The following is an 11,439-nucleotide window of genomic DNA, read 5'->3' on the forward strand; positions in this document are numbered from 1 at the left end:
GGAAGCCCTTCATCCCAGCATGCTACAGGCCAAATATCAGTACCCTGGGCCTTCTGGGTCTTGAGATGAAGTCGTTTAAAGATTTTAGCTTTTTTGACCTCTGTGACCTTGAATGAATGTCAAGGTCATTCATTTGAACAAACTTCCTAGCCCTTCATCCCAGCATGCTACAGGCCAAATATCAGTACCCTGGGCCTTTCGGTTATTGAGAAGAAAGTGTTTGAATGAAAGTTTACGCACGGCACACGGTGGACGGCGAACGACGACGGACGGTGCATGATGACAATTTCACCTGAAATTATCTTGCATGACAAAACTATTTCGTTTTGCCAATTCTCAAGATTTGTCAGTCAATTTTTGAAGTGTACACTGATTTTGTGACCAGGTATGTCACTTTTGTTTACATTTGTCTCCTAGTATACGTGTTGTCAGATTTGGCTATATAGTCAAATCTACATGTAGCTATATTTATATAGCCAAGTTAAGAGATTTAGCGGTGTGTAACAGGAGAGGAGAAAATGTAGCGGCCAGACTTCGATTCGAACCCTGGACCCTCCGAACACTAGCCGAGTGCATTACATACTGAGCTACCTGGTCACCGAAGATCCACCCAGTCCAATCCTGCTACAGATGCAACCGGAGAGACGAATCTTTCTCGCTTACAAATCCTTGGCTCAGTCAATGTATGTGTAGTTTAGATATTAGTCAGAGCTTCGAGCACCTGTACCATACGTACAGACATATTACCATGAAGAATTCCATCAGTCTCACCATATAGATAATAACACCTACCCACCTATTGCTGACATCACCATCTCGGAGAAAGGTGTCCTAAAATTACTACTAAATCTTAAGCCAGTGTAGCATGGTATTTTGAGGGTCAATATACCATAATGGTGAAATGACCCCGGGGTCAAAATACCATTATGGTGAAATGAACTCCCCCATGGTAAAATGACCCCCCCTTCTAAAAGTTACTATAACACTTGAAGACTATTTTTTTCTTCTTATTAATGATAAACTCCAAATTGGGATTATGTTAGACCTATGGCTAGCAGTGGATTGTTTTGTTTTTGTATTTGGGTTGTTTTTTTTTTTTGGGGGGGGGGGGGGGGGGGGGGGTGGTAGGGGATCAAAATACCATGGCCATGGTGAAATGACCCCACTCCCTTTCCCCAATCCAATTAATTCTTTTCAACTGACATATAACTTATAACTGCCTTAAGCTACAATAAAATCATATACATTATGATTTCAGTTGATATTAAATATTATTTACAAAACCTCGTGACTATGAGAACTTAAACTTAGACTTTAAAAGGGAAAGGGGGGGGGGGGGTTCAAAATACCATGGCCATGGTGAAATGAACCCCCTCCCCCATTCCTACTCCAGGCTTTACTTTTCAACTGACATTTAACTGCCTGAAGATACAATAAAATCATATATATATTATGATTTCAGTTGATATTAAGTTACAAAATACTAATGACTATGAGAACTTAAGCTTAGAAGGGGAAGAGGGAGGGGGTCAAAATACCATATAGCCATCCCCATCCTCAGGCCAATTTCTTTTTTTCAACTGACATTTAACTGTCTTAAGAAACAATAAAATCCTAAATCTCATGATTTCAGTTAACATTTAGTGTTATTTTCAGAAACTGTGAATATGAGGACATCATATTATAGGTGGGGGGGGGGGGGGGGGGGGTCAAAATACCATGGCCATGGTGAAACGACCCCGTTCCCATTCAATTAATTAAAGGGACAATTCAGTCTAAGAGAACATAGAATTTGTACACATATCGGGAAAAAAGCTCAGTTCTAATGGAAATTAGATCAGTCGGTTTTACTGTGATATGCCTAAAAAGCCCATGGTGGTGACGTGTGTGAAAAGTTCAAACTCGCTCGCTGTCCGCCATTACACACTGTGGTCAAACTTCTTGTATGCCGAACCCTGTCCCTTGCTCGTAGAGTAATGCAACTTTTGTCTAGAACTCCTCAAATCGCTCTGACAGTAGTGTGTTTACCTTATCAGGTGCATTGTCTTACCTTAAATCATTCTATCACCTTCTCGGTGGTTATGCAGTTCATTTGTTTAACGTGCGTGACTTTGACTCGGGTATGGGTATAGCGTCCATATTGTACCTGCTTAATCGTATAGATCAACGATTTGATATTTCAACGATATTAATTAAAATACTTAACAATGTCGTGGAATTTGTCAGTGTTTTACGTTTATATGTTTCATAAGAAATGTAGAACAATACATTTATGCTATATTTTGCTTCTTGGTTATGTAAAAGAATTAGCCTGAGTGAATTGTCTCTTTAATTATTTTCATTTTATCACTGACATATTGCTTCATTAAGATACAATAAAATCATATATATTATGATTTCAATGAATGTTACTGACAGTAAATGTTATTTGCAACAAATTATGACTATGAGAACTACTTAGAAGGAGAAGGTAAAATACCATGGCCATGGTGAAACTCAAACACTTTTCCAACTGTCCCCACTTTATTTTTTTTCCCAAACCAACATGTCTAACTGATTAAAGTTAGACTTAAATGATGTCCTTTGTGATTTTAGATACCATTTCATGTCATTTATGGAGAATTGGATGATTTTTAATTATTTTAAGTGTCATTTGTAGAGAATATGAGAAAATCACTTTAGAAGTGAAGAGGAGAACCAAAATACCATGGCTATGATGAAATAGACCCTATTCCCAAAAAATACTAAGGATATTACAAAATGATTTTGGCTTTCCATATGTACTTAACTGAATACCCTATTGTATTAAAACAGAATTTTTAGCTCACCTGGCCCAAAGGGCTGGTGAGCTTATGCCATGGCACGGCGTCCATCATCCGTCAACATTTCCTTTAAATCGCTACTAGTCATAGAGTTCTGCATGAATTGTAACCAAATTTGGCCACAAAAATATCCTTAGGGGAAGAGGAATAGAACAGGTCAATAATTTTGGCTTTGATTCCCCACGGTGGCAGGGAGGGGCGGGGGCCCCAACAGGGGAATTAGAGGTAAATCCTATAAATCGCTACTTTGTCCTACAGTTTTTTGCATGAGAGTTCGTAACACAAATTTGGCCACAAAATAATCCTTGGGGGCAAGAGGAAGTGAGAACTTGAATAAATTTTGGGCTCTGACTCTCTGGGGGCAGGACCGGGGTGGTGGCCCAATTATAGGGGAGTTTAGAGGTAAATATTCAAATTCCTTCAGAAAAAGAAAAAATGAACCTGTCATTCAGAACATTACTTGGCATTACCAAAACCAGTGTGGAGCGATACAGGGCCCTCTGGGCCCTCTTGTTGTATACATCATGACCATGGTAATAATCCTCCCCCCTAATAGTTTCTTTTTTTTTTAATCAATTGATACTTAAGAATAATAAATGATTTTGGTATTACATATGATAACAAAAAAATGCTGCAATTAATTCTTTTCAACTGATATGTGTCTGCCTTCCATTTCATTACAATCATATACATTATGATTTCAGTTAATATTGAATGTTATTAACAGAAAACTATGACTATGAGGACTTCAGTTTAGATGTTCAAACTGTGGGGAGGGGGTGTGTCAAAATACCATGGCCATGGTGAAATAATCCCCCCACCTCTTTCTTCACCTCAATTCTTTTTTCTAGGGAGAGTTGATTTAGTAATCAGTTTGGCTTAATTTTATATATATATAGTATGTACTTAACAAAACTGAAAACCATTTTCTATTTAAGAATGTTTTGGGGTATCCATACTACTGATTACAATAATATGTGCAGTAAAAAATTTTGTGATAATTTGATTTCTATAAGTTTTGAAGTATGTTGGAGGTAAAGGAGTGTGTGTGTGTGTGTGAAAATACCACAGCCATGGTAAAATAAACCCTAACCAAAGTTGCCATAGACATATGTAAAAAACCCACATGTAACAGCAATATTTATAACAAAGTGAAAGTCTCATATAATTGTCAATGTCTCGCTGTTAAGTGTACGTGTAATTTAGACTGTTTAATGTTATGAAAAATTGGTAATGGGTTATTTCACAGTAACTATGGTATTTTGACCCCCCCCCCCCTCCCTCTTCTTCTAAACTGAAGACCTCATTGTTATGAATGATTTAAATATTATCTGATATAAAAAAAGACATTATTGGCGTGGGGATGGAGAGGGGGGGGGGTTTCAACCAAAGCTATGGTATAATGAATCATAGACGTCTCTGCACTTGGAGACCTCGGCACTTGGTCACCTCGGTACTTTGATATTCGGCACTTGGTAATCTCGTCACTTTTATTTTCGGCATTTGGAATGTTCGGCACTTTTTGAAGAGAATTCGGCACTTAAGTTTTTTTTTTTTTTTTTGAATATTATAAAGTCTATCGCTGTACGAGAAATATTGACTTTCCTTCCTATGATTTTCTCTGAATTTATGAAACTCTTTGTTTGTGTCAGATGCACAGCAGTGACGATCGAATGAAGTTGTTAAAAAATTGTTATATTTCCATGATACAATAATTGTGGAACAAACATATTTCTAATTTATTAGTATTTATATATTTTAATATATTGTTGATATTTTATTTAAATATAATATTTAATGCATTTTGACTTTTTTCGATCAAATTTCACGGTTCGTTTTTCAACGAATTTTCCATAAATTCTGTGGTAAGTGCCCTTTCTTATGTGAATAGACGATTAAAATACCATGTAACAAAACTTTGACGTCATATAAACACTATTTATTTGCCCATCAGGCCCTTGAAGTCAGTCAGTGATTTTATAAATTTGACTTTTTAATCTATGAAGATTATTTGGTTCCATCAAATCTGTGAATTCAAAAAGAAGATTTTCAAAATTACCACTTTGACCCCTTTTGGCTCTGCCCCTCTGGCCCCTGGGGGTCGGCCATGACCAATATGGATATGATGTTAAAATGCTATTTCAGACTAATAATTCTAACCCAGTTTGACTAATTTCCTATGAAAATAGGCAGATAAAGTTCATTAATGTGTTTTTCCTATATAAAATAAAGTAAACTTGACCCCCTCCCCAGAGGGAAACATGAGACCCCAGGGTCATATTATTCACAATTTTTGTAAAGGACTTTAAGACCTTTCCATCTATGCAGAGTATTGATTCTACCAGTTCCAGAATTTCAGAAGAAGACTTTTGAAGTTTAAGCCTATTTGACCCATTTTGGCCCGCCCCTAAGGCCCCTGGGGATTAGTCATGGAAAATTTGGTAATAAGATTCAATGGCCATCACATCGGAAAAATTCTGACAACAATTGACTAAATTTCCTATTATAATGGCTAAATAATACTCAAAAATGTGTTTTCCCTATATAAACTACAGTAAACTTAACCCCCTCCCCAGGGGGAAACCTGAGACCCAAGGGTCATAAAATTACCAATTTTCATAAAACACCTTAAGACCTGTTCATCTATGACGAGTATTTGATTCTACCATCTCCAGTATTTAATAAGTAGATTTTTTAAAAGTTTTAGCCTATTTGCCCCTTTTGGCCCCGCCCCTCTGCCCCGAGGGGGTTGATCAGGACCAATATAGATATGATATTAAAATGTTATCTCAGGCTAATAATTCTAAACAAGTTTTAAATTCTAAATTCCAGAATTTCAGAAGAAGATTTAGAAGTTTCAGCCTATTTGACCCCGCCCCTAAGGCCCCTGGGGGTCAGTCATAGAAAATTTGTTAATAGGATTCATTGGCCATCTCATACTGATAATTCTGACAACATTTGACTCATTTCCTATTACAAATGACCAAATAATGCTCAAAATTGTGTTTTCCCAATATAAACTATAGTAAACCTAACCTCCTCCCCAGGGGGAAACTAGAGACCCCAGGGTCATATAATTCACAATTTTTGTAAAGGACCTTCAGACCTTTCCATCTTAATGAAGAGTATGTGATTCTACCATTTCCAGAATTTCAGAAGAAGATTTTTGAAGTTGTAGCCTATTTGACCCCTTTTGACCTCGCCCCTAAGGCCCCTGGGGGTCCGTTATGGAAAATTGGTTAATAGGATTCAATGGCTGGCTATCTCATACTGATAATTCTGACAATATTTGACTCATTTCCTATTACAAATGATCAAATAATACTAAAAATGTGTTTTCCCTATATAAACTATAGTAAACTTAACCCCCTCCCCAGGGTGAAACCTGAGACCCCAGGGTCATATAATTCACAATTTTTGTAAAGGACCTTAGGACCTTTCTATCTATGAAGAGTATTTAATTCCATCACATCTGTGAGTGGAGAAGAAGATTTTTGAAATTTTAGTCAATTTTACCCCTTTTGGCCCCTCCCATAGCAGCCTGGGGGGTAGGGACCATATAAATCACAATTTTGATTGGCTTTGTCTTAGAAGGTTTGTGCAAAATTTCATTGAAATTGCTTCAGCTGTTTTGGAGAAGAAGTCGAAAATGTAAACTGTTTATGGACATACGTCGGACGACGAACAAAAGGCGATTAGAATTGGTCACTTGAGACGAATTCTCAAGTGACCTAAAAACCTAGAAGCAGGTAAACAGACAGATGCCCTTATACTAGATTTTTCCAAAGCTTTCAATAAAGTTAGCCACTTAATACTGCTCCACAAACTTCATCATTATGGTATACAGGGGAAAATGAACCAGTGGATAAAGCATTTTCTATTTGGTCAAAAACAAGATGTCCTGTGTGAAGGTGAAATCTCTTCTTACATGCCAGTAGAGTCCGTAGTACCCCAGGGATCTGTTTTGGGACCAAGTCTATTTCTACATTATATTAATGATTTGGCTACTGGTTTAAAATCTACGGTACGATTATTTGCTGATGATACAATAGTATACCTGACTATAGGAGATTTCAGAAAAGATGGCGATGACGTCACACAAAGGTACATCCGGGCGCTCAAAGGTACAACTCTGTATATCTGTACACATTAACATGGTGGGAACACAGCCGCTTCGATTTTTGTTTACATTTTATTGTAATAAATAGTACGACCATCCGAGAATTGTTACTTTATCTTAATTTCAAAAGGTGTAAATAAAAATATGTAACAATAATATACAGATATAAATATATGGTATGCATATATTTTACGATGTTTACACTCCATTTTCGGCCGCCACGAGGAAAAAACACGGTCGCCATTATGTGTAAACATTGACAGAATATTGCAAATATCAGCTTGAAATTACAAATTAAATTCCAAGTTCCGCAAATATAGTACTGAAATTTTAATAAGCGATCACTGTTTTCTTAGTTCTTACTTTGTAAAACACCTTAAGATGTGTGATTGTCACCAAATTAAAGTTTGCTTTCGTAGATCACCCCAAGCGCACGGCAGCCATTACGTACAGTACTGACGAGATCTCGAATTTCGCCCTTTTTTAGAGTCACAAAATTACGTATTCTAGATAATTTGTTCGTCAGAAATTTTGGATTTTAGCTCATGACATACAAATGAGTCAGTTTATAGTTACTTTTTATCGTATTTTTAAACAAACTTTTAGTATTTTAGGATTTTCGAAGCCGTGCGCAATGTGTCCTGGTCGGCATTTACAGTATTACGATCTGTATTCATAAATCTAAATGTAGTCTATCTAACATGCATTCAAATTATTTTAAAGTAATATCACTTCAATTTGAGACTTCACTAGCAGTCCATGGAATAAAAGCGACTGACATTAAAAAATAAACTCTACAGCATTAAAACTGAACGATTTCACCATTTTAATTTTCGAGATCTCGGCAGCCATACGTTTACGTAAACATGTACATTGCGAAGATCTGCATATAAGTGTAACACAGTGGTTTATAGCATTCCTTTAAAGGAAGATATACACGGAAAAGAACGAAATATATATTTTTTACAAGTACTTATTGAGATATGTGTTGGTAATTACGTATTTATATTATTAAATTCCCAACTATGGGCTGTGTCCTGAGGTGATCTACCAGCGAAGGCTCCATGCACGAGCGGCCGTGGTCTGGCAATGTGGTTCACATTTCGTTATATTTAATAGTATTGTGAACAAGTTTTTCATGTATAACAGAAAACGTTAAACAATAAAATCAATGATCTATTCGTAACTTTCCACAACAAGGATTTCTACCTGTGAAGAAAAAAAACGGGTACCGTGACGGCCCGACACCGCTTGGCAAGCTGGCTTCAAACACTCTATCTACACAAATTAATATATTCAGCAATAAACAATTGTAAATACAAAAATATAAATGTCTGTAACCTCTGAAACAATAAGAAACAATTTTAAAATCGGAATTTGCAAGTATGAATGTGTATACTTTTGTCAAAGTATCGATTGTGTAGCAGCGATGTACGTATCTGTTATTGTTTTTATTAGTCGCCATACTGTGTTTGTACCTTTGAGGACCCGGATGTAAACTTTCTGTGACGTCACGCCATCTTTTCTGAAATCTCCTATATCATCTGAGCAGGATGCAATAGTGTTTCCAGTCTGACCTTGATAAGTTGGTGGCATCGGAAAAAGACTGGCGTATGTCCTTTCACCCAAGCAAGTGTAATGTTCTATCTATTACACATAGTTGCTCTCCTAAAAACTTTTGCTTATACACTACACGGCCACACTCTAGAACATGTAAACTCAGCAAAGTACCTAGGTGTAACCATAACATCAGACTTGATCTGGGGGAAGCATATTGGCAACATCTGTAACAAGGCAAACAACACTCTTAGCCTTTGCATGTGGCCATTACACTCACTTCCTTAAATATTTGCAAGTTCCAAAGTTTTCCAATGCTGGAGAAACATATTATAAGGTAATCTGTTTAATGCGACAAATTTCACACTTATACATTGTTTCAAGCTCCAGACTATACTCATTTAGCCATTTAGATTTGGAGACACCTTACCGAAGATTCCAATCATAACATGTGTCCTGTCATGAACACATGCATGTACTCCCAACTTTTCACTTGGTAATTCATGAAAAAAAAGTGCACACTGTACGCCAAAAAATATGATGATAATGAAAATTCAATACACAAGAAATAGACTAAAAATTCCATCAAGGGATTATAATATTTCAAAAAAATGTCTCTTAAAAGATTAGTTTGATTACATGTATTAGCAAGACAATTAAATCATAATCATTTTGAGTTACACAACAATATGTCCATGGTGTGAATTCAAAGGCGGCATGATCAGATCTACAGGACCAGACAATCACATCCATTCACATATAGACATATATTTATAGCTGCCACCAAGGACATATTCAAACATTCATTTTTTCCTCACAAAATTAAACAATGGAACATCCTACTGGTGGCTTCAGTACAAAGCATTACACTAGAGGTCTTCAAGTCACATATCCTAAAAACAGAACTTGAAGACCTAAACCCCACCCCCTAAAACTCTATCGTATTTTTATCTGATAAATATACTTTGTTTGTTTGTTTGATTAATTAACATCCTATTAACAGCTATGATCATGTAAGGATGGCCTCCCATGTATGCGGTGTGTTGTGTGTGTGTTGTGAGAGGTGCGTGTTTTGGGAAACTGCAGTACATGTATATTCATGTTGTGTCTTTTTGTATAGTTCTACCGTGTTCTTGCCTACTTCAACAGTATGAAGATTGTGCAAGTTAGGTGTGGCAAGGCTTGTGTGTGAAAGATTAATTATATTTGTATTTTGATAGTCCAGTCTTAAAGGAGGAGAGGGTAGCACTTGTTGCTAATATGGGAGGGAGAGAATTCCAGTTGAATATGGTGCGTGGAAAAAAAGATTCTTTACATGTGGAGGTTTTACAGGAGAGAGTTTGGAAAGAGAGTGGATGAGAGTGTCTGGACAGTCGATTGAGTGGTTTTAGGTCGGATGTGCGGATGACTATCTGTTTATGAACTATTTAAAACATGGTTGTCAGACGAGAATCGCAGCGTCGGTCCGCCAGACTGCGCCATTGCAAATGGTCCAGCATGTTGCCAACACTGGACGTATTCCTGTGGCGACTGGTTACAAATCTGGCGGCCCAGCGCTGCACCATCTCAATCTGATCTATGTCCTTTTTCAAATGTGGGTCCCATACTGAACTGGCGTATTCCAGCTTCAAACGGACCAGGGCTAAGTAGGCCTATTTCTTGATCTTGGTGGAGGAGATTTTCAAGTTATGCCTCAGAAAACCGAGGGAACTGTTCGCACAGTGAGTAATATTACCAACATGTGCCCCACACTTCAGGTCAGAGGTAATCGTGACGCCCAAGTACTTAGCCTGGTCTACATGCTTAAGCACCTGGCCGTGAAGCTCGTAATAATGCAGTATGGGATTGCGGGATTTATGTATGGACAGAACTTGGCACTTACCAGGATGAAACGCCATTCTCCATCTGCTTTCCCAACTGGCGAGAATGTCTAGGTCTTTTTGCAGAGCGATGGCATCACTAGTGGATGTAACTGCTAAATACATTATCGTATCGTCTGCAAAAAGCCTGACAGAGGAGGAGATACCGTCAGCAATATCATTTATGTAGAATGAAAATAGGCTGGGTCCTAGGACTGACCCTTGAGGTACACCAGACTTAATAGGTAGTGTCAGATGATTCACCATCTAGTACAACAGTTTGTGATCTGCCAATAAGGAAGTTTTTGATCCATGTATTGGTCTTACCTTGGATACCATACTGATGTAACTTATAGACCAGGAGATGGTGACTAACCTTATCAAAGGCTTTACTGAAATCCATTAAAGATTACTGGAACTGTTGCCCGATTTATAGTGCTATATCACTGAAGCATGCCGCCGAAGACACCAACACACCCCACCCGGTCACGTACATTATACTGACAACGGGCGAACCAGTCGTCCCATTCCCTGTATGCCGAGCGCTAAGCAGGAGCAGAAACTCGGCCTACCATTTTATAGACTTTGGTGTGTCTCGGCCAGGGGACAGAACCCAGAGCCTTCCTCACAGGGGCGAACGCTCAACTCAAGGCCAAAAGTTTCCAAAACCAGAAGCAGACGCCTTTACTAGCACCCGGCGCGGTTCATGAGCATGTTCCGAGTATCAGTCAGTTGAGTGACAGACCATTAACTTTACAAAGTGTCTGTAAATGGTAGACGAAACTTACTGTCATTCACGATGCATTGCACACTCATTCATAATCTATAATGAAGCAGTAAATGAATCGATTTTTAGCTTGTCCTCCGTTCGTTCATCTCTGCCATGTGCGCGGTTTTAACAAAGTTCCGAATGGCAGTGCCGGTGCACGGTTGAAAAAACACCCAGGTGTCAGACGTTCCACTCAAAGAATCGCTGCGTCCCAAAACTATTTTTTTAATAATAGTTCTACTCATTAAAAAATAGATCAATAATATAGACTATAATGTATATTTATCAAATTTATTTTCGTAATTCACATCC

General features: G+C 37.7%; 1 protein-coding gene across 1 annotated transcript in view; it reads right to left on the bottom strand.

Annotated features, from left to right (window-relative positions):
- Window positions 1–11,288, bottom strand: part of LOC138327489 (uncharacterized) — a 35,005-nt gene extending 23,717 nt beyond the window's left edge. Inside the window, exon 1 of the mRNA XM_069273614.1 lies at window positions 11,147–11,288. Coding sequence (XP_069129715.1) covers window positions 11,147–11,152 — 6 coding nt within the window. The 5' untranslated portion in view covers window positions 11,153–11,288. The remainder of the gene's footprint in view (window positions 1–11,146) is intronic.
- Window positions 11,289–11,439: the final 151 nt, after the last annotated feature.

The sequence above is a fragment of the Argopecten irradians genome, chromosome 7 (genome assembly GCF_041381155.1).
Source record: "Argopecten irradians isolate NY chromosome 7, Ai_NY, whole genome shotgun sequence".
NCBI lineage: Eukaryota > Metazoa > Mollusca > Bivalvia > Pectinida > Pectinidae > Argopecten > Argopecten irradians.